This window comes from Euleptes europaea, chromosome 5 (assembly GCF_029931775.1).
Source record: "Euleptes europaea isolate rEulEur1 chromosome 5, rEulEur1.hap1, whole genome shotgun sequence".
Lineage (NCBI taxonomy): Eukaryota > Metazoa > Chordata > Lepidosauria > Squamata > Sphaerodactylidae > Euleptes > Euleptes europaea.
Window position 1 is genome coordinate 33962520 of NC_079316.1, and position 24243 is coordinate 33986762.

The window sequence follows — 24243 nt, forward strand, 5'->3', positions numbered from 1 at the left end:
CTACATACGTACAGCTGTATTGTGTTCATTAGATGAATATGAAATGCAGTAAATAAAGCTGCACATGTTAATTAGGGAGAAGTAGCTTTCATGTTTTTAACTCAAAGCACTGGCAAGTGTATATGTCAGAGAAGGTTAAAGAATGAAAGGTGTAGTACCATTTGCATCTCAAGAGCAAATAAGGTTATTGGATACCAGGCTGTTTTCAGGGAAATATTCTAGAGAGATTTCCAGGATTCTGACACAAGGATAGCATCTGCATATACCCATTCTGAGCAGTGAAATTGCCCATGGATATTAAGGTCATAGGCCCCTGCCCCCTTTGATCTTTGTCATGGTACTCACATTTGAGCAAGATGTATATTACCTGCACTGTCACCAATGCTCCTATGTTCCTGGTTGGCTTGTGTTCCTACTGCTTCCTAGAAAGAGTACTTAACAGATAGAGCTTTTAGGTGCTTTCTCCACTGTTCCCCAAAACATAGCAGAAAAAGCAAAACACACTGGGAAGACAGCAAAGCAAAGACCATAAAGGAAAACTGACACTGACAAATCGTATCTGCAATTGGTGCTGTTCTAAGTTGCGTTCCCCAGAACTACTACCCTAACTGAATCATGGATATCATTGAAGAATGAGGAGGTATAGAGACAATGCATCACTTTTGCTGTTACATAGGCCTTATCCTTAAAAACTAATTCCCATTGACAACAGAGCCTGAAGGGGCAGGTGTCAGCTGCAGCAACAATTGCTTCTGGATGGAGAAATATGTGATTCCTCCTGTCTTGAATCCTAGTGAAAACTGTGGTTCCATTTGTGTGTGCCAGCTAAAGAATACTGGGAGCAAATAGCACTTCTTGCCCCATTTCTTCTATAGCGTCTGAATCCAGATGCTGTCAGAGTCAGATATGATGTTTTTTAACACTTAATATGGCTAACATGAGGCATTGTGGTTCAAGACTGCCTTTGTGAAAGGCTCTACAATTATAATGGGTCAATATCTGAAGAAGTGAGCTGTGACTCACAAAAGCTCATACCCTGATATATATATATATATATAAACAACTATTGTACTTTGCAAATGGTCAAAGATGCTCTCCAGCAAATTATTATTTCAGATGTTCCAGGACTTAGTAGCAAAAACAAGTTCTGGGATGAAGGAAGGACCATGAGTCTGACACAATGAATTATAGTACTCAGAATGAATGAGTGAATGAATGAATGAATGAATGAGCATTTCCTAAACCTAGTGTTTTTCATTGTATTGGTGAACTCTTCAGTGTATTTAATTGCCTGTAGCAACCATTAAAGAGGCCTCAAGCGACAACATAATCAAGTCTTGATGGGGACAGATCCCTGAGGGCATATTAGAAAAGGAGAATCCTTTAATGGAGTAAAGAACAGAGTGGGATGCGAATCAAATGTTTCCATCATTGCTATAGCACAAAATTGTGTATCTTAACTTTCCTTCAGCACAATGTACATTCATTACTTGGGCTCTGAAAAGCTACAGTAAGAAGACACTATTAACAATGCCTCTCCTTGGCATTCAATCAATAAATGGATTTCAGTGTCTGAACAAGGAAAATGCTATGTGGTGTGATGTACACAGAACAGATCATTTAGACTTCTATTTAGTTTTAATTATTTATCCTTGTTCGTTTTAAATTGACAACTGCTTCCATGATATGTAATTACCACCTTCAGCTGGCAAGGATACAGCTACTAACTTCAGCTAGTTTTCCATATTAATACACAGACACCTCCTCCTCTTACAAATTCTCCAGCCTTGGCCCCACCACCTTTGTAATAGGATGGAGATTCTCTTGGTGAGAATCTGTCCTGGTAAACCAATTTCAACTTGCTTGCTCCTTGTACTGTATGAATCCAGATTTGTAAAGCAGAATGACCTTTGCAAAGCTTCCACGTTTAACTTCCTATGTGATATGCAAACACAAGACATATCCATGTGCTTGCATTAACTGACTGTGTCAAATGTCAGTAAGAGCCAATTGTTGACTGATTCTGACTTTCAACAGCAACATAAGAGAAACATAGATACTTCCTCTAGTAATGTCTGTGCTCTATGGAGCACCTTCTGCCTGCAAGTTTCCTTCTTACAGCTCAAGAATATATGGCGACAATCCCAGCAAAGCATACAGTGAAATAAATCTTCCAACGCATGCACAGTAATTTAACAAGCCACATGTAATGGTTTTAATTACCAAGCACCATGGCACAAGACTAGTAAGAATCAGTGTCCAAAAATAGCTCATAATGATTCATATTTTCAATGCCAATCATTTTTAAATGGAGCTGCACACAATGCTCACTTATGGCCATTGCTGGCTCCTGCAATCATATACACACTTACTTGGCATTAAGTCTAACTGAACTCAGTGAGACTGATTTCTAAGTAAATATGCACATTATTGAGCAGCAGTACATTTGTTCAAAATATCCATCTCCTAGTGCTTAAGGAGCCTTCTATTGTGGGTGAATGGGAATGTCTACATGGGAGCTTTCCACATACCCAATTTTGTGCTTTGGAACAGAACTAAGTATGCATAAAGCACACCCCTACGAAGATGCAATGTGGGATTTCATGCACCATTGTTAGGCCATTTCTTCTCTGTTTCTTTTTAATTCACATGAACACATGAAGCTGCCCTATACTGAATCAGACCTTTGGTCCATCAAAGACAGTATTGTCTACTCAGACCGGCAGCGGCTCTCCAGGGTCTCAGGCAGAGGTCTTTCACATCACCTACTTACCTAGTCCCTTTAACTGGAGATGCTGGGGATTGGACCTGGGACCTTCTGCATGCCAAGCAGATGCTCTACAAACTGAGCCACAGTTTCCTATGCTGGGGAGAACAAGCTAGGGTTTCTATTTGGCTTTAGTTTCCAGCCAAGAGTCATGTCCCAGGCCCTTCCAGCAAATTAATTTGTATTTTGCACTGGTTCCTTCCTACATAATTTTACATGACCCAGACCTGCTTGGTGGTTATAGTAGATGTCCTGATAATGTAGAAAGGAGTAATGTTTTCCATTCATAGTAGAGGAGATGGGAAAGAAGGCATTGGGGGAGTTTAATAAGGGAAAATTATTAGAGACTTTTAGGCGTGGTGTAGTGGTTAAGAGCAGTGGTTTGGAGCAATGGACTCTGATCTGGAGAACCAGGTTTGATTCCCCACTCCTCCACATGAGCGGCGGACGCTAATCTGGTGAACCGGGTTGGTTTCCCCACTCCTACACACAAGCCAGCTGGATGACATTGGGCTAGTCACACACTCATCCCCACCTACCTTACAGGGTTGTATGTTGTGGGGAGGGGAGGGGAAGGTAACTGTAAGCCGGTTTGAGTCTTCCATAAGTGGTAGAGAAAGCTGGAATATAAAAACCAACTTCTTCTCCTCCTTCTCCTCCTCCTGATCTCCACTTAGCATTTGGAGCTCCAGGACCCTAGATATTGGCTCCTTTTAATTGCTAGCTCAGTCTGTAATCATGGTAGTGGTGGTCAAATGATATTTTTCTGGAATTACATTTGATAACAAATTGCAAGTAGCACTGTTGAACACTCATAAAATCCCTGCTTTTTTAGTGTTCTAATGGGAGTGCAAATACTTTGCACATGCATATTTTCACACTGCTGCTTTGGGATTGTGGATTCGAGGGGAGGGATCATTGTGTTTCCTAGGCCACCATGTTGTGCCCCATGCTTGGCTGCTTATGCATGCTGATATTAAATAACCATTGTCAACTTCACTCTAGTTGGCAATCTCATAAGAGAAGAGCCTGGTTCCACATCTGGGTTACTGCAATTTTCATCCAGTCCTGCTTCCCAGATAGGAAGAGCAGGATCCAGATCCCAGTGAGTGGGGTCCCTGCAAATGCCAAGTTACAAGGTGGGACAGGACATTGCATGGAGCTCCCCCACACACACACACACATTCTAGAGCACCCAGGTACTTATACCAGAAAATCCTTTTGCTTTCAGATGCCAGAAAAGCATGAAAATTCCATCTAGTTCTATATTAAGGCAAGTTCTCTCGATTGAGACAGGAATTCCCGTAGATGGTTTTGAGAGGTTCTCCAATTGCCTGAATGCTCCAAGACAACATTAATCGAGGCCCTTTTTTTTAACCTTCCAGTGCTCCTCACACCCATGGCCATAAGTAATGACCCAGACCTGCAGGCCAATAGCCAAAAGCTGATAATCTCTCCTAGAATGGCAACGTTCTTAGTGATTCAATCATAAGCCCATGAAGGGCCATCAAGACACCCTCTGGCCTTTCTCAAATAGACCTTGACCAGTCTGTCACTCAGGTAATTCAATCACCCCACATAGATGCCCCACTTCACTTAGTACGTATCATATTGCTTCACCTTCATACATCATCCTCTGCTTACAAAAAAATAATTTATGGGTGATAGTGCCAGTGTAGATTCCTTTCCTAGGAATAAATCATTATCTGGTTACAGTTACAGCTGCACTCCCCTTAACGTTTGTAGCAGTGAGGACTAGTTAGGATAGTCTATTCCAGGGGTGTCAAACATAAGGCCTGGGGGCCGGAGCCAGCCCCCTGTGATCACTTATCCAGCCTGCAAGTCAGCCAAGGCAGCCATCCCCCCCACTCTCAATCTGAGCTGGCAAGGCATGTCTCAGCCCGTCCAAGTGACATTTATGTCATATCCAGCCCTTGTACAATTGAGTTTGAGTGATATGTATGTCATATCCAGCCCTTGTACAATTGAGTTTGACACCCCTGGTCTACTCTCAAAGATTAATAGGCCTGAATGGTTTCCAGATGGTCCTACAGGAGAATCCAGTTTCTCCATTGAAGCCCCAGTGGACCTTTGGAGCAGGGGGTTGGACTAGATGACCCTGGTGGTCCCTTCCAACTCTGTGATTCTACCTAACCACAGCATGTGACATAATACTTTATAGACATCTGTCTCTCTTGCCAGATGTCTCTCTAAGCTCCTCCAGAACAAACTACTTAGATGCATTTGTTGTTAATATAGGCATTCCGCAGACAATATTATCCATATTGAGATCAATGGATATAGAGGGAGAGCAGGTATTAGCATACTGGCCCCATGCTCTGCTTGAATGCTACCACCAGGTTTTGAAATGTGAACAATGTGTAGCATTTATCATCATGCTTAAGAACACTACTTTTTTTTAGAGTTTCTTAATCATGGGGACAAAGCATACACTCATGTGCTTAGTACGCATGTGAACTGCATGCTCATGAACCCCCACTAGGTGGGGGCCAGTTGCTCATGGCGGCTTCCCCCTGTATGGGAAGTGATTTCAAATGTGTAATGTCATCTTTATCCTTTGTACACTATCTCCTTCACATTATGAATAAAAATGTACAAACCTTCCTCATAAACCTGGTAATATCTCTATGTATTGTAGTCCATGGGATACCTGCTAATTCTAATACTAAATCCTTTCCCCATCTTTTTGTATAAACATACCGTCTTTGTCAGTTCCTGTCAATATAGATCCTGTCTGTCAAGCCTTTCAGGTTCCCTGTCCTTGTTATTATACCTTCAAATTTGTCTAGGGGAAATTAAATATTCATCTGACGCTGCTTTGATAGAATTATACTTTTAACTTGCAGCTATTGATATATTAAGATAGGAGCATCCCTTAGTTTCTGTTTAATGTCAGTTAGAATCACACCATCTTTTTGTACAAGCCATCAATCTTATAAAACATGCAGCTATCCACGGCTTAAAGTTTTTAAGATTATATACTTCATGAAATTTTATATTCTGAAGCTCAGGCTGACAAAGGGTACAGTGTAATCCTAACTGAATTTTGCATTGGCCCATCCCTATCAAAGAGCTGCTCATATTATATTAATTCTTGGTTCAAATCTTTAGTGTTTCTCTCTTCAGATCCAAGTAGATTATGCCTTTTCTATCCAATACATTAAATGCGAGTTGGCATAGGAGGGGTATTATTATTCCCTCCCTTCCGCCCCGCATGCATGCTAGCAGAAAAAGGCCGTGGGGCTGAACTGTTTGACTTACTGATGGTTCCACATGTCTGCTCAGGAGACAAGTGGAACTGGCAGTGAGACAAACAGTCTGCCCCCACAGCCCCATTCTGCTACCAAAAGTGCATGGGGTGGAGGGGAGGGAATGATGAAGTCCCTACTGCCACTGTCCCATGCTTAGGAGCCAATTTGGCTCTCACACACTATTTTTAAGGTGAGTCCCGTATCACACATTAAACACAAGTTGGGTCGGGGTTTCTGCCAACCCAACACATGTTTAAAGTATCTAATCAGACTCTTATTTGTGCTGCTTCTTTCCTAAACCATTGGGCCAAAGCCATTTTTTATTTGCCCAATAACACCTTTCCATATTAGGAACCGCAATATCTCCTTTTCTTCCAGGGTTGTTGCATAACGGTGTTGTGCATTCTAGGTCTTCTATTCTGCTGAATAAATTTATTACACATTGATTGACTCTTGTTCAATATTGAACAGTTTACCATTAAAAGGAAAAAGTAATTTCAATCATCTCATATTGAAATGGTTTCCTCCTAATGCCTCAGATATTTTGCCTAAACAGGAATTTGCCAATTCTCCTTGAATTTCACTTTGGGTAAAATTCTGTGGGTACCTTAGTGCTGTAAAACACAGACATACCAGGAAATGTTGCTAGTTTTATCAAACCTCTGTTAGATTTCTTCAAAATTACTTGTTTTGCTTGAATAAGACCCCCAAATTTCTCTTGAATTTCACGAATAGCTCTTTTCCACATGTACTACATGGGTACTGTCAGGTCCCGGGTGGGGCTAGGAGGCTAGGTAGTCGTGCGGTCCAAGGTCGAGTCAGTGGAGATCAAAACAGGAGTCCAAACGTGTCCAGAAGAAGAGTCGTGAATCAAGCCGAGGTTCGGCGTTCCAGGAATTCAAGCCGGTCAGAGAAAGGGTCAGAAGCCAAAGTGGATGCGAAGCAGTCCAGAAACTGAATTGTTGCTTCCACAGAGAAACCTCCCAACAGCCTGGAATATATGGTTCTCTGGTGGTGCACTCCTTTGCCCCACTAATTACCTAGCCTGGCTCCTGTCAGTATTCAGGGCTTTGTGTTCGCCTATACTCCCGTGCATTCCTGCAGCTGGTGTCTGAATCTTTGCGTAGTCTTTCCCTCAGCCTAGCTACAGGCGGGGGTGATTCTACCAGCTGCAGCTGTCTCCTCATTACTCATGCTAGGAGCGGGGGCTTCAGCCTTTGATAGAGACCATTTGCTAACTTCCGAGGAGGTAGAGGGCCCAGCCCCTGCCTCTGCTGCCAACTCATCCGGGAGCTCTGTCTGTTCAGTGTCCTGGTCCCTGCTGACCACGACAAGTACATGTGGGGAAGCAGCATGATTGTGGTGACAATCTCAGCTGTGACCTATGCAGATTTATTGGAATGTATGTATAAAGTCTATGCGCATACAAGTGTATCCATATAGCACTCTCTCCATGTGATTGGGATTTTCGTAGGTTCCAAATCATGTGGAGAGAGTTGACTGGCTGCTGCTCTCCAGGGTCTCAGGTAGAGGTCTTTCACATCAACTACTTGCTTAGTCTCTTTAACTGGAGATACCAGGGATTGAACCTGCTGGTACCTTCTGCATGCCACGCAGATGCTCTGCCACTGAGCCATGGCCCCTCCCAACATTAATAACTGATGTGCCAGTCACATAATCTACTGTACCTTCCTAAACGGAGTTATATACAGAGTTGTTCAACAGTGAAATCAGCTACCTAGGGAGGTGGTGAGCTCCTCCTCACCAGCAGTCTTTAAGCAGAGGCTGGACAAACACTTGTCAGAGATGCTCTAGGCTGATCCTGCATTAAGCAGGGAGTTGGACTAGGTGGCCTGTATGGACTCTTCCAACTCTATGATTCTATAACTTCTAATCCATGCAGGTCAATATGTTTAAGATTAATTCTGCACAGGATTGCAGTGTTAATTTCATAACGGTTGTGTTACAGTGAAATATACAGTCCAATGGGATTTTTTTGTTTTGTTTTGCAAAAACTGATAAGATTGATGTAACACATTTTCAGACTTGACTTTCTGATTGATGGTTTTCTGAAGTATTCATATCCATCTTTCATTGATTTCAGTGACTAGCCTGACATTTTTAACATAGCCTATACTTGTAGCATTTAACAACAACAGCAGCAAAACCATTGAAAGTTGAGAAAACAATTCTTTTAGAGGTGTCAGAACAAGTCAACAAAAACAACTCACATCACACTAGTTGTGAAGTCAACAAAAACAACTCACATCACACTAGTATTTGACAGACAGTTCTTGATAATCTCTTCTGCAGTTTACTTTGTCTTATTTCTGTAAAGCAAATGGCTAAATATATGATCATCTGTCATCAAGTGAATAAATGCTAATATTCAGTGGAAGTGTGTGTGTGTGTTTTTCAAGTGTCTAGAAAATTTTGATACAATATTTCAGGATGGAAACAGAGATTTACATGACAGCAGCAATTTGGATTTGGTACTGCTACAACAATATGTATTGAAAGAAGTTGCATAAAACAGACTAGTATCTGAAACAAGAAACTCTTCAGAGGTTATGAAGAATAGAATAGAATAGAATAGAATAGAATAGAATAGAATAGAATAGAATAGAATAGAATAGAATAGAATAGAATAGAATAGAATAGAATAATAGAATCATAGGGTTGGAAGGGGCCATACAGGCCATGTAGTCCAACCCCCTGCTTAATGCAGGATCAGCCTAGAGCAGCCCTGACAAGTGTTTGTCCAGCCTTTGCTTAAAGACTGCCAGTGAGGGGGAGCTCACCACTTTCTTAGGTAGCTGATTCCACTCTCGGACAACTCTTAATGTAAAAAAAAAAAATCCTAATATCCAGCCGGTACATTTCCACCCACAATTTAAACCCATTATTGGGAGTCCTATCCTCTGCTGCCAACAGGAACAGCTCCCTACCCTCCTCTAAGTGACAGCCCTTCAAATACTTAAAGACAGCAATCATGTCCCCCTTCAACCTCCTCTTCTCCAGACTAAACATTCCCAACTCCCTCAGCCTTTCCTCATAGGACTTGGTCTCCAGGTGCCACAATAGCTCCAGGTGCCACAATAGCTCTGAAAGGCTTCTTTTTGTTTTCAATCCCACAGGTTGATAATGTATGGTTTTGTAAAAGCCATGGTCCATCTCAGGCAGCTGAAGAGTGAAGACTTTCACTTCACTGACTGTTTGTTCTTCGGTTCTTTGATGTCTGCTACAGATCCAGGCAAGTAAAATGTGTTATGATTACAGTTTTGACTGCTTAACTGCATGTTGTAAGGTCATAAGCAGAACATAAAGAGTTTTCCCTCATTTGAGCCTGACACAGATAAGATAAAAGCATAGACTCAGCATCAACCCACATTTGGTGCATATAAAAGATGACATTGGTGGACCCTCAGGCTTTACAGTCCTCTTTCCTGCATACTGACTGTGAAGACATCTACTTCCACAGATTTCTATGGTCCTTACCCCAAACTAAGTGTTAATATTCATATTGGAAGTTCACCATCAGTCAATAAGCCATTATCATCTCTTGTTTGACTGAACAAGAAAATTGTTCTCCTATTTTAAAAAAAGTCTTCAGAATTGGTTCTTGTAGGTTATCCGGGCTGTGTGACCATGGTCTTGGTATTTTCTTTCCTGACGTTTCGCCAGCAGCTGTGGCAGGCATCTTCAGAGGAGTAACACTGAAGGACAGTGTCTCTCACTGTCCTTCAGTGTTACTCCTCTGAAGATGCCTGCCACAGGTGCTGGCAAAACGTCAGGAAAGAAAATACCAAAACCACGGTCACACAGCCCGGATAACCTACAAGAACCAATGAACTCTGACCGTGAAAGCCTTCTACAATAGTCTTCAGAATGTTCCAAAGCAAATATAATTTATGTTTCAGACTTGCCTGGGATCTTCATTTTCTGTTTTCCACTGTCCCATTCACATTTGCTTGAATGTTATTATCATCGGTCAAAATGATATATCCATGTTTTAGGGCTCCAATCAATTGCCAACATTCCTCGAAAGTAAAATCCAAGTCAAGTTGTATGTTTCATGTCTTTATTACAGAAAAAATATCACCAATTACGTGAGAACTCTTGCGTGCAGCCAGATAATTAGTGGTTGCAGGTTTAAGTGTCTCAGTTTTGTGGTAACCTGACAGAATAACTGAAATTCATTAATGTGCAGTTATTAATAAGTGGCATTTAATCCCATTTGTCTGCTTTCCATGGTAAACATTGCATTTGTAATATTTTTTCTATATTTTGGAGGCTGTTCTCAGTATAATTTTCTACTTGAAAACCGGTACTAGGAAACATTTTCAATTAGGCGGCTGAAAAGAGATAATTTAATTGTTTGTTGTTGTTGTTGTTGTTGTTGTTGTTGTTGTTGTTTTAAGCTTCTTTTTTTAAGGTCCCAGGCTATATTTCCTAAAATAAGATTTGTATTTTCTGTTTGATCCTGTTGAAGTTAAGACATGGAAGATGAGTGTAGTAATAGCTGAACTATCCAGTACATCTTTTTATCATAGCAAGGATTCATCAATCTGTATACCTAAATAGCATATATCACATAGAGTATGCTTGTACTTGAACAGAAACATAGATTCAGATTTGTGGCTGAGGCGCAAAATGGGTGTCATAAATGCATTTTTAACTCCATCCCAAACCCTAACAGTTTCTGTAGATAATCGAATATAAAACAAAACAAAACATGAGTTGTCATTCCATAGTAGCTTGCTGGGTGAAATAAAAGTGATTTTCCCTGCAGAGAAATCTACTAGCTTCAGCAAGCATCTGAAGCTCATGGATTTCCCCACAGATCAGATACTCAAGGGACTGCTCCTTTCATTACAGTAGAAACTGTCAAAACGACAGGTCAATTATTCTTCTGTTGTCGCCATTTCTCTGTTAGCTCAACATCAAATGAAACATTCAGAAAGACCGCATAGCCCTTCATGGATTGTATCACTTACAAATGAGGTGGTGGTGGTCTGGTCTGTATAATTGAATGATCCACCATACCGAAATCTGCCACCCATTTAAAGGTTCATGTTAGGGAGAAAAGTTCCAGTCTGATCTTTTTTCTGACATGCTAATTTTGCTATGTAAAGAGAACTTTCTTTTCTTTTCTTTTTGCAAAAGGGGGAACATTCCAGCATGTGATTCTCCCACCTGCATTCAGAAATGACACCGTACAGAACAAGCTGTGCCAAATCTGCTCTGAATACCAGTATGCTTTGGGGTATTGACAATGTAGTCTGAAATTACTTTGCATACTTGTAGTACTTTTCCCCACACTTTGACATTTAATGCAAAGGAAATGCATTTGCCTCAATAAAGGTTTGTTGAACCAGAACTGTTACAGAGCTATGTGAATTCTCTTACCTTCATTTAGGTTGCTAATCATATCGCTCTTTTTCAATTTGGAGTTTCTATGGTTACAACCGCGTGGGTTGTCCTGATGTGGGTTGTCCTGATTTTTCAATCCATGCAAAACAGCTGGAAAATATTTTATAATTTGTATATGGTAGGGGGAAAATAACTTGGTAATTAAAGTGCTCTATTGATGTTTTCTTTCGTAAGCTAAGCCTTGAGTAGGAGGGCTGATTAGCAGTGCCAGGAATCTATAATTAAAACAGGAACTGTTATTTTTAGCAAGAGAGTTTTTCAACATGGTTGGTTTCCTTGGGAAGGCTCTTATGTTTTCATCTGACTCATCATTGAGTCCAGATCCGTTGACCATGGTAGAACCTTGTTACAATAGAGGATCAAGAAAAAATTGCCAGCTGCTCCTTTCTTTTTTGTGTGCATGTGTGTTTTACTAAATTGTATGTTTATAACGCTCCACCCTATTGCAAGTCTCATGAATGGTGTGAGCCATAGCATTTGATGCATACTCCCGGTTGTAAACCGGAAGTGACACACACGTGCGTTGGCACGTCCTCAGCAGGGTGTGAGGATAAAACCTATTTTTAATGAACTTTAAAAGTTTTTAATACAATTAACAAAGATTTCTTTCATCATTACTTGGTTAAGAGGCTGCCCGGTACTGTGACTCAGACAACCTGACCACGCTGAGCCATGCCAAAGTAGGCTAGTCTACTGTTAACATGATCAACATAGTACTATCCTTGAGGACAATATGGAAGCTTCAACTAGTCTGAAGTAGGTTACGAATTTATCGTCTGGAGTCAGTCAATTTTTGATATTACACTGTGCTGCAAGCACTTCATATACCTTTACTTTATACCACACGGATGAATGCTGCCATTTTCTTATTGAGAAGAATAGTAAAGCTCTGGATAGGCATTCCACTTTGCAAGCTGGAAGTTTTGTGGTAAGGACAAAATGCCCGCTTGCTCTCAAGCTTGGCTGTTCACTATGAGTTTTGATTGTTTATCATGGGAAGGTCTGAGCAAACATTCTTTGTTTTTTTTTAAAAAAAATTGTTTATATGTTTGACAGTAGTTTCACGTCTCCTCTTTTTTCCAGTGGATTAATAGATTCATTTGTGTTGTAAAAGCACATTATACAATTTTATATGTAATTTAAATGGTATTTATACATACAATATGAATTGTTTATTTGTACAATATCCATGTAATAGATAATGCTGATTTATTAATATAAAAATAACACTGAATATGTGTATATTTTAAGGAAGGGAAACAGTGTGAGAAAACAAAAAAATGACATGAAAATATTTATTTTATTTTATTCAGTTTATACCACGCCCTTTTCTGGCAGAACCGGGCTCAAGGTGGCTAATAAAGTATCATGCATTCAGTTTCAACCAGAAAAAAGTAAAAACTAAATGAGGATTTTCAGGCTGAAATAGCAAGCATAAGAAATGTGAAATTATTCCTAACCATGGACAGATAAACTACAGCATCCTCAAACATGTGAAATTTGGTCCTTAGCCATGCCTGTTGAATAGATATTTATCAATCGTTTCCTCTCCCAAAGAAATAAGGACCTTTGCCCCTTCTCCTTATAAGAACACCCACAGCTTCTGTCCATAAGTGCTCCAAGGTTGTTCAGTTACCCGTGGAGTACAGCATGTGCAGTACTGAGCAATGAACTTAGGCCCATAAGTTGAATCATGCATTCCAAAAATTTCTCCTGTTGAGGAAGGAATCACCCATGCAAAATGGTGGTTGGTGGATGGAAATGCTTTTCGCTTCAGTGCAAGAGAATGCAGTTACCCATGCTGAAATGTCAGATGTTAACCTGAACCCCTGGAGGCAGTCTTAAACTTTGGGATTCTTTTGCTATGGAGACATAGTCAATTGCACAATTCAGTCCCAGAGTGAGCAGTGGTGAAGCGAATGCAGTAAGATACACTGTAATTTTCCAATCCTAGAAATCATTAGAAATCTTCAGAATGAATTCCTGGGAAAACAAACAAACACTCATTTGCTGCAAGGAAGAATATATATCATCATATGCTGGAAACATACAGCCCACCCTTCAATATAACAACTATCAAAGCAAAGCACACAAAAAAAGCAGGATACAATATGAAACAATGATAACATTGTATAAATGTTATGAGTTGAAAAACAAATGGCACATTACCATAAAAAACCTTGTCTAAATAAGCAAGTCTTTAAAGCCTTCTTAAAAGAGCCAAGAATGTTATGGCCAAGTCAGGTGAGATGTGAGGACCATAAAGAATGCAAGAAGTTTACGATGTTCAAAGCCTATCAGTCCATTCCTGAGGCTGGGGGCTAAACGGGCTTAGGAGGCGGTGTGACCCCTACGTTGGCGTCTGTGCCACTTGTGCAGTCTAAACTGGCACAGACGCTGGGGCATTTACACTGGCACCTCTGGACTGCAGCAGCAGAGCAGCCCTCAGATGCTGGCTCAGCCTCCTGCCAGTGTCCTCCTGGTGCAAGTCCTCATGCCAGTGTCCCGGGAGGCATTTCTGGGGCATTCCGGGGGGGTGGAGTTGCCGTTAGGCAGCCTCTTAACCCCTTTCAGCCCGGGAATGTCCTTTAAAGCTACAGCAGTGTTGTGCCACCTTTTTGTTAACACAGCAACACTGTTCTCTATGGGGCTTTCCCGCCCCCCGGGTTTTTTGAATTTGTGTAAAAAATAGCCCTTTTCCCCTCCGGGAGCAGCCACTAAACCTCATTGGAGGTGTCGCAGTGGCGGTACAGCCACACCATCCCCGGTAATGGCAGTTCTCAGGAATGGGCTTTATGTAGGGTTGCCAATCTCCAGGTACCTGTACAAAGAGGCAGCACGTGGCTCAAATTAATAAACATCAATATCAAAAAACAATTGTGTTTGTCTTACTGTCAAATGTATTGAAGTTTTTTGATATTGATGTTTATTAATTTGAGCCACGTGCTGCCTCTTTGTACAGTTACCACTATTTTCAGCATAGGTTCCTTCAATCTCCAGGTACTAGTTGGAGATCTCCTGCTATTACAACCGATCTCCAGCCGATAGAGATCAGTTCACCTGGAGAAAAATGGCTGCTTTGGCAATTGGACTTAATGGCATGGAAGTCCCTCCCCTCCCCAAACCCTACCCTCCTTAGTCTCCGCCTCAAAAATATCCCACCGGTAGTGAAGAGGGACCTGACAACCCTAGCTTTATGGGTTGAAAACCTCTGTTTTGGTCAAACTTGCATAAGAGGACGTCCTGGTAGATAAGAGTGTTCTCCATTTACCAAAGTAGCACCTGCTTCTTTCACGTTTGGGAATTAGGGGGGCATAATGAACATTTGATAATATGGTTCTCGTAGGTTATCCGGGCTGTGTAACCGTGGTCTTGGTATTTTCTTTCCTGACGTTTCGCCAGCAGCTGTGGCCGGCAGCTTCAGAGGAGTAACACTGAAGGACAGTGTCGTTACTCCTCTGAAGATGCCTGCCACAGCTGCTGGCGAAATGTCAGGAAAGAAAATACCAAGACCACGGTTACACAGCCTGGATAACCTACGAGAACCAATGAACTCTGACCGTGAAAGCCTTCGACAATATTTGATAATATGTTTATAATTTTGACTAACTCTTGATAAGATGTTGGCAATGAGGAAGGCCCAATATTAATATGATGCCTTTATTACAAAAAAATTGGATAATTTCCAGGAAAATTCCAAATTTGAATTCTGCATCCAAAACTAGGAGATATGATATATAAGCTCCTTTTTTCAAAATCATAATTATGGCCATAAAACAGATTTGCCTTAACAGATATTTTCTTTCAGTTTGAGGAACCTTTACCTCAACGTTTCAGAGCAATCAAACCTTAAAACTTTGCTTCATGGTTCACTTTTATTTTATTTTTTTGTTTTTTCAGTGACAGTCCTGGCTATTTTCCATGAGCTCCATGTCGACACAGATCTCTACACACTCCTTTTTGGCGAGAGTGTCCTAAATGATGCTGTGGCCATAGTTCTTACATAGTAAGTACCAGCACATTTTGAATGAAAAAGTGTGGGTTTTTTGACTGCATAGGATCTTTTAACTTCATAATACACGCAATAAATTATCTGAGTTCTGAATGCACAGGATCTCCCTTTAAAAAAACACTAATTAGCACCGCAGTGATCCTGTACTGAAGATGGGAAGAGGGTTTCCCTTTGTTCCAGTACAACTTTAGGGAAAACAAAATGAGAGGAGAGAGGTAAACATCCTCTTTCTTAGCACTTTTTCAGAACAGACCCATGTGGCCCCTAAGTAATTTTTAAAAATGTGGGAGACCCTAATCACAGATCTTCCTCCATATATTGTTATACCCTGAGTTATAGCTTCCCTAAATAGGTACAAGGGGAGAACTTTGTGTGTTTAATCTACGTTTTTAAATTTTGATTTGAAGTCCAGATGTGTGTGTATGTAAAGTGCCTTCAAGTCACAGCCGACTTATGGCGACCCCTTTTGGGGTTTTCATGGCAAGAGACGTTCAGAGGTGGTTTGCCAGTGCCTTCCTCTGCACAGCAACCCTGGTATTCCTTGGTGGTCTCCCATCCAAATACTAACCAGGGCTGACCCTGCTTAGCTTCTGAGATCTGACAAGATCAGGCTAGCCTGGGCCATCCAGGTCAGGTACTTGCCTATAAATTTAAACCTGTAGAAGACAACTCCATCCCTAACGTCCCATGTACCCAGATACAAATAAACCTCTTTCAAAAGTGACATTTTCAATTGACTTCACAGTAAAGGAAATCTGCATATGCACATTTTTAAGCACAGGATGCTGTCTCCTTAATATACTAAATACGCTTGCCAGCTCCCTGTTGGGAAATACCTGGAGATTTTGGGGGTGGAGGCTGAGGAGGACAGGGTTTGGAGAGGGGAGGGACTTCAGTGCTATTGAGTCCAATTGCCAAAGTGGCCATTTTCTCCAGGGGAACTGATCTCTGTCACCTGGAGATCAGTTGTAATTGCTACTCATTTTTCCCTTTGATGCAGAGAATCATGTCAAGAAGCCACAATGTGACTTAGACTTGCATCCCACAGCAGCTATTTTTATTCCCATTGGAGGCTAAGGGAAGTACCCCTGCAGTCACATAAAATGCCTGCAGGAGTATGCGTAAGGCTTGGTTCACAAGGAGTTTGTATTTGCTCTATTCAGGGAAACATAGAGGGATCCAATTGAGCAAAGAGCAACTTCAGGATGCTGTTTGAGGTTGGGAAAATGACATGGGAAGAAAGAGTTAAACCTTACCCCATGGTATGAACCCAGTCTGAAACTAGGGGCCTGATGGCTGCTGTTTACCAATTGGCCTTTAGGTTGAACAGTTTGTTCATATTTCTCAAATAAAACAAACATCACTTGTCTAGACTTTACAGAACCCCATAAAACATGTATTTCACCACATATATTTGTTCTTTTCTAAATAACAGTAACCCACAACAACTGTGTACTGTAAGACAGTTATTAAAAAATAGTTTACCAGCTAAAGCCCTCTAGCTTTTTGTGTTCCTCTTCCATCTTGCAAAGGGTGACTTTTGTTTCTGAAACCTATAGAGCAATGTCATGTGCTTTTGCCTAAAGCCTCTGCACATTTCACTAGGGTCATATATATGCACACAAATGCTGTCAAGTTGCAACCAACTTGTGGCAACCCCAGCAAGGGGCTTTCGAGACAAGTGATAAGCAGAGGTAATTTGCCATTGCCTTCCTCTGGAGAGTTTTCCTTGATGGTCCCCATCCAAATACCAACCCTGCTTAGCTTCTGAGATGTGATGACATCAGGCTATATACCATGCCAACTTCCCTCCTAGATCATATGCACAAATGCCAAATATGTTTTTTGGCAAATATGTGAATATTATGGAAAATAATAAGTTGATAAGTAATGGATGCATTTCTACAGCTTAACTGAGAATCTCTATATGCATTCAAACATATGTAAATTATTAAAAGAACATCTTTGTTTGCCATTTAGCTTTGGTATGCAAGAAATCTCCATTACTTAATGCACTTCTGGATCATTATCTGAAATGGGATCGGAGCATAACTTTAAAGTTATATACATGCTTCCTTGTTTTCCAAAAAATGCCACAGTGACAAGCAATTTCTCTCTGTATCTGAATCAGAGCCATAATTAAGTTCTTCCTTGTAGGGGATTCCAGAAAATGTTCATAAGCGTGTCACTGTGCTTGTGGAATATTCTGCCAGATTTTGTAGTCATTGCATAATAAGGAAGTAAAAGTCCTCTTTCGGAGGATTTAACAGTCTCCTACATGGTGCCTGTAGGTGCCATGCCACTTGTCAGTATGTTCCCTGAAGACTATTTACTTCTTCCCTGAAGTATCCCTTCCCTAAAGCAAAGAGCCAGTACACTCCTGGCTTTCACCCACTTAACTGGAGAGGGAGATGCTTCAGAAGAGCCCAGGGGAGCATCCACTGCACCTACTTGGAATGAACTGCCTCCATCATTGGAATCTCTTAATCGGAACCTTGTGTAAACTTGCAGTGCTTCCTTGATGGCTGTTGAGGAGGACGCTGCCTTTTCTCAAATTCCAGAATTGTTCATCAGTTCAGCAAGTTCTGGAACCCTTAGCTTAAGGCATGTTCAGTGTGCCATAAAATAAAAATATGTACCTTGATTTGAGTCCAGTAGCACCTTAGAGAGCAACAAGATTTTAGGGGTATAAGCTTTCAAGAGTCAAAGCTCCCTTCCTCAGATACTGGACTTGAATCTAAGGCCGAAAACGCACGGGCACTTACTCTGGTTTCTTCCCAGTGTCCTCCCCGTTCCAGCCAGGATCAGTTCAAACCGGGCGGGGGGACAATCTGTGCGCAGAACCTCTCTTGATCCGTGGCGAGTCAGTGTGCTGATCTGCCCGTCAAAACAGAAAACACCGGAGACACGCACTTCCTGGCCGTTCAGCAAAGCATGCTCCCGGTGGTGATTAGCCGACTCACTGACTCACTGACCAATGACAGCCCTGCGATCCCACTTTTCAAAAAATTTGGAAACAAAAGGGGGTGAGGTTGCACAGGGAGGGGTTTGGAGGCATGCAGGACATCGTGACGCCGGAAGAATAAACTCCTGTTAATCTGAGGCGAGCCAGGGTTAACGGTTGGGGTCTTCATTCGCAAAGCCGGGTTCATTTTGGGTCGGGACAATGCTCAGCCAGCAGCATCTGAGGTGTCGTTTGTTTGCGAGAATTTGGTCCTGGTTGGAACTGGAAATAAAATGGGAGGAGAGTGGGCGGAGACCAGAGTAAGTGCCCGTGCGTTTTCGGCCTAGATCTTCTACTGCAGACCAACACTGGTGCAGGCTTTCCATTCTGAGAAAGCCCTGCCAGCATGACTGCACTGGCAGCAGGGACCAGCAGCACCCAGACGCCAGCGTGTTTGCCCCTGCGCCGGTGTAGGTGCCACCTTATTTTGTGTTAGGTGGCAGCTACTCCAGAACAGGGTCACACCGGCTCCCAAGGAGCTTCGTCCCCCCTCTTCAGGAATGGGCTCTCAAACGTATTAAATTTACCTGCTATTAGATATTAGAAAAAGATTAATTTATACTAGAAATGAGAAATGGTGTGAGAGAAGGTAGTTCAACAGCTGTATTTTCATTTCTACCCAATGTGGAAAAATAGATTGACTTTCCAATCCATGCATATTTTGGGGGAGATTTCAGATTTCTCACCCTTCTTTTTTTGTCTGCCAAATTTCATTTCAGTCAAAACCATGTTTGTTTTTTGTTTTTCCCTATGTGCCATCTTCTGTATCCTCATAAAATGTATACATTTGTCAGTGTTAATGTGTGTCAGTAAATGAGTACTATAGGCATTGTACATAGAACTACTGTATAAATTGCATATAAATACTGTATAACACACATAGACAATATAAAAGAATTTATATTTGTATACAATGCAAACCTAACAGTGAAAAGTAGAGAACTGTAACAAAAATATAAATGAATATAAAAAGAAATGGAACAGAGAACATTTGCTCGCTCTTAATGTTGACTACCATGAAAAATCAGAAAAGATAAGTTGAACATTTAGTACCATCTGCCTCTCTGCTTGTTGATTTTATAGAGCGTCCAGAGTTCCAAAAAAAAAAAAAAAAAGATTGAGTTTTCAACTTCACTGCTTAGAAAGAGATATCTTGAATTGTATAGATTTTCTTAAAAACAATGTCTTTCCTTAAACTACTCACTGATAAACTACAAGGGGTCAGTATAGAGTGTACTATTACCTGTAGAAATTTTTGTTAGTCATAATCATATAACCATAGCTTATATGTTTGCTTTCAGGTTTGAACAATTCTTTCCATCTATGATATGAAACAGGAATTGTTTTGTCATGATACAGGTTGTTAGGTGTGCATGTTTGAGGTACTGAAAGTAATGTGAGAAAACAACATGGGTCATCCTGTCAATCAGTCCCCATGGGATGATTGCTTTTACTCTGATCGTATGGAATTTGTTTGTGCCAGGACACAGGAATTGACATTTGAAATGTAGGCAAGGTGACATCTCAGTCCAATGAAAGCACAGACAATAACATTCAAGCTGCAGTCCTGCAAGAGCAGGAGTGTTTGTGAGGATTAAGGGACTCTGATCCATTTGCAATGATCAATTCCAACAGTTCATTCCTTTTGGGAGGAAGTATTTGTGGATGTACCCGACATTATTGAACATAACATTATTTTGGACTCCAGCACAGAGTGGCGCAGACTGGTAAGCTGCAGTACTGCAGTCCAAGCTCTGCTCATGACCTGAGTTCGATCCCAACGGAAGTTGGTTTCAGGTAGCCGGTTCAAGGTTGACTCAGCCTTCTGAGGTCGGTAAAATGAGGACCAAGCTTGCTGGGGGTAAAGGGAAGATGACTGGGGAAGGCACTGGCAAACCACCCTGAAAACAAAGTCTGCCTGGTAAACGTCGAGATGTGACAACAGACACCTTGTGAGGTAGGAGGAGCTGAGAGAGCGTGACTGGCCCAAGGTCACCCAGCTGGCTTCATGTGTAGGAGTGGGGAAACAAATCCAGTTCACCAGATCAGCCTCCGCCACTCATGCGGAGGAGTGGGGAATCAAACCCAGTTCACCACTCCAAACCACTGCTGTTAACCACTACACCATGTTGGAAATGAGTAACAGGCAGGCAAGCGGCAGGAGAGCCCTGAGGTCACAGGATAGGTAGATCTGGATAAAGCTGGAAAGCAGACTGTACTCCTTAGCTAAGCACATGGTTACAGGGAGATCCAGGTAAGGGGGTGGGCCTTGAATAGAGGTTGGGGGACTAAATTTTCACGTCTCTGGAGGCTTCTAAACCAGTTGCTATGGAGGTCTATCACAAGAGATAGGGAATCAGGCCCTCCTTGAAACCTCTGTGATTTGAACACTTCTCTGACAGTTGACAAGTTGTAAACAAAAGTATATTAAAGGGACATGAATAACCAACTGTCATTATATGGTATAAGAGGCTATAGAATCATCTAATCATGGACAAACTACACAACATTGTATTCTGCTAACGTTTTAAATTATATTGGTTACTTTTAAATAAAGCTTTATAAGTAAATCCTCCTGTCAATTGTTAATATACATATAGGGCTTTCTGACAGACCATTACTTCAGAAATCTCTGCTTAAAGGCAATGCAGCAGAGGTTGGTGTAAGAACCCAGAATCCCTAACCTCTGTTATTTTGCCTGCACAAAAACTGAAATGGCAAAATCTAATCCACCACCCCACCGGCTACCTTAAAATAAACGAGAATGAAAGCTGCAAATACCAACTTCTCCTTCAGCATATTCTCTGGGCTGTTTTTCACGTCTTCAGAGAACTTTGACTGCAGTCTCTCAGGAAAATCATGACCCTTGTCTGAGCTGTGGAAGATAATATTTTTCTGACTGTTTTCACCACTAGAAGTATACCTACCAACACCATGAAAATAATGCCTGCAATTCTTTACTATGTGAGAAGAGGATTGGAAAGACCTGATAACACGACATGCGTATGCAATGGCTTAGTATCTAAACAGGAACACATCTAGATGTGCCCTGGAAATTGTCAACCACCTGCTCAGATCATTTCAGATGATCCCACTGGAGTGTACTGCATGAAATAATTCTGTCACTTACCCATCCTCATGACAGTGGCTGAAAGTGAGAGGATGAAGCAAGATCTTAGGCTCAAAAGGAGATAATTTCTTTGTTTCCAAACACAGCAGTCCTATGACTTCTTCCTGTCTTTCCCCCACAGTGACTAGGACAAAGAAACACACTGCATAGTTTGACTGCTCACAACTGTTTATACTGGAATTGCCCTGACTTGTTCACACTGTTGCTATGATAGATCCAGGTAATACTGTAGATCCCATTTTTCATTCATGTGCTGTTTGTCCTTTTCTCAGAACGGATTTGAGGCAATTTGTTCATTTAAAACTCCATAACAGCACCAGCCAGCCATGTATGGGTAGGGTTGCCAGGTCCCTCTTCACCACCAGGGGGAGGTTTTTGGGTGGAGCCTGAGGAGGGTGGGGTTTGGGAAGGGGAGGGACTTCAATGCCATAGAGTCCAATTGCCAAAGTGGCCATTTTCTCCAGGTGAACTGATCTGTATCAGCTGGAGATCAGTTGTAATAGCAGGAGGTCTCCAGCTAGTACCTGGAGGTTGACAACCCTATGTATGGGCCAACAGAGCATTGTTGTGTCATCCTAGGACTATGTCCCTTTAAAGCCTTTGTTAATGCCTCTGTTGTTTTAAAAGTTCCAAATTTTCAAATACTTTCTCATTCAGTGTTCTGATGTTCATGCATTCATGAATTACTCCTTTCTCCATCACAGCAAATGTGATTGTTCACTATTTCTTTTTTATTTTTCATGATCTTATTTACACAATTAAAACATTATAATCATGAAAAATAAAACAGCATTATTAGGCACTTTTTGCAGATGAGTAAAGGAAAGGCCTTTCTTTGAATGCAGCCCTGAAGAGCAACTGACAGTCAGGGTAAACAATACAGACCCCTTCCAACTCTGTAGCCATTAGCCATTGATTCCTCTTATTCTCTCTTTTTTTCTCTTTTAAAAGAGAGGTTTCTATTTTAAGGGGAATCAATGCACCCTGTTGTAACTTCAACCCTTGCAGTTACACACAGGATGGTTTGGAAAGACATTGCCTGTTTCCTAGCATCTACAGAGCGAAATTTTGCAGAACCTTCCTTCATGCCTCTTCCAACTTTGAATTAATCTTTAATCAAAAAAAGAATTTATTCAAAAAGATTCCAAATTCCGAAAAAGAAGAACTGAAATGGATTCTTGGATTTTAGGGAGAAATTGGGTAGAGAGGAATTAAGAGAATTTCCCTTAACAATGTGAGTTCAATCGAAGTATAACAAACAAAAGCCAAGATACAGAGATCTTCTGTAGGCCTGACCAAGTAGGATTTTTTTTTGCCTTGAACAGGAGGTCATGCACCATATTAAAATGCATATGTTGAAAATGGGTTACCATACAATATGAGGGGAGAGGCTGCTATGTCATAAATACAAGTCCAAAGCTGCCTTAGATATTTGGAAGTTGTGCTTTATACTCTAGCCAAATGCAATATATACTGTTTGCTCATGCTCTCGGTAAACCCAAAGGGGCTATTTCAGGATAGGCCTGAAAACAGGCAATTTATATAAAACTGATTTATAGGAATTTTGAGAACAAAATCTCCAACATATGGTCATGAAAACTACTTTTCCAGTGATGTAAAGTCTAAGACAATATTCCTGTTATCTCTTGGAAACAACAATATATCTTTTTTAAATTGTACTTGTCATCCAATAACATTTGTATACCTTACTTCTCAAGGGACCACTGTTGTATTTAACAAGGTTTTGGCTTGGGATAGTATCAAAGGATCAAATTTTATACCACCATATTTAATTTATTCTTTTCACACTTTATATGGTATCAGTTGTAGCTAAAATACTTTCTCCTGGAAATTCTGAAAGATCTTTTTTCTCCGAGATGTGCATTTACTCCTGTGAGCCTGTTAATGCAATCCTTGATGGAACAAATCCACTGGAATCAATGAGTTTAGACTGAAATAACTTTGCATAGGATTATACAGTATTTGACCAAAATGTTTTGCAGCAACTAACATCCAGATTAGGCAAACTCTTTCTGAAATTCACTATAATTAAAACTAGTGAAAAGATGGATTCCATGCCTCACACAGAGACACGTACACCTGTAACACTTGTTATAGGAGGGTTTTTATTCTCCAAGTGGTACTTTATATATTTATTCCAGAATAATTAATTTGGAATGTTCATGCAATAGTAGATTGGAAGCCTCCCTGTCCTGTTCAAAGAAACATGGGGGAGTGGGGGAGTATCATTAAACAATGCTTTAAAAATTTGGCTCTTTTAATCATATTTGCTAAAATGTGTTAAAAACTATAACTAATCCATGTTTGTTGAGCTTGAAAATGCTCCATAAGAGCCAAGCCATTACTCAAAGTTTCCACTAATATAGAGTTGCCAGTTGGCCCTGTTTTGTTTTGTTTTTTTAACAGGCATAATAATCTGAAAAGTTAGTACCATGGACAAAAAAATGGCAGGAATCAAAAAGCTCTGGAATTTGTACCTTCCTGGGAAACAGAACAGGTAGTGATTGATTGCGCAGAAACACTACTTTTTTGAAAACAAGATTTTCTCCAGTCCCTTATTTTGTCACATAGTAGGAGATGGGATAGAGTTCTCTTCCATCAAAG

At 40.9% G+C, this 24243-nt stretch overlaps 1 protein-coding gene across 1 annotated transcript in view; it reads left to right on the forward strand.

The window, feature by feature from the left end:
- Nucleotides 1-24243, forward strand: part of SLC9A9 (solute carrier family 9 member A9) — a 349626-nt gene that overhangs the window by 80667 nt on the left and 244716 nt on the right. Inside the window, exons 5-6 of the mRNA XM_056849656.1 lie at nt 9177-9292; nt 15373-15478. Coding sequence (XP_056705634.1) covers nt 9177-9292; nt 15373-15478 — 222 coding nt within the window. The remainder of the gene's footprint in view (nt 1-9176; nt 9293-15372; nt 15479-24243) is intronic.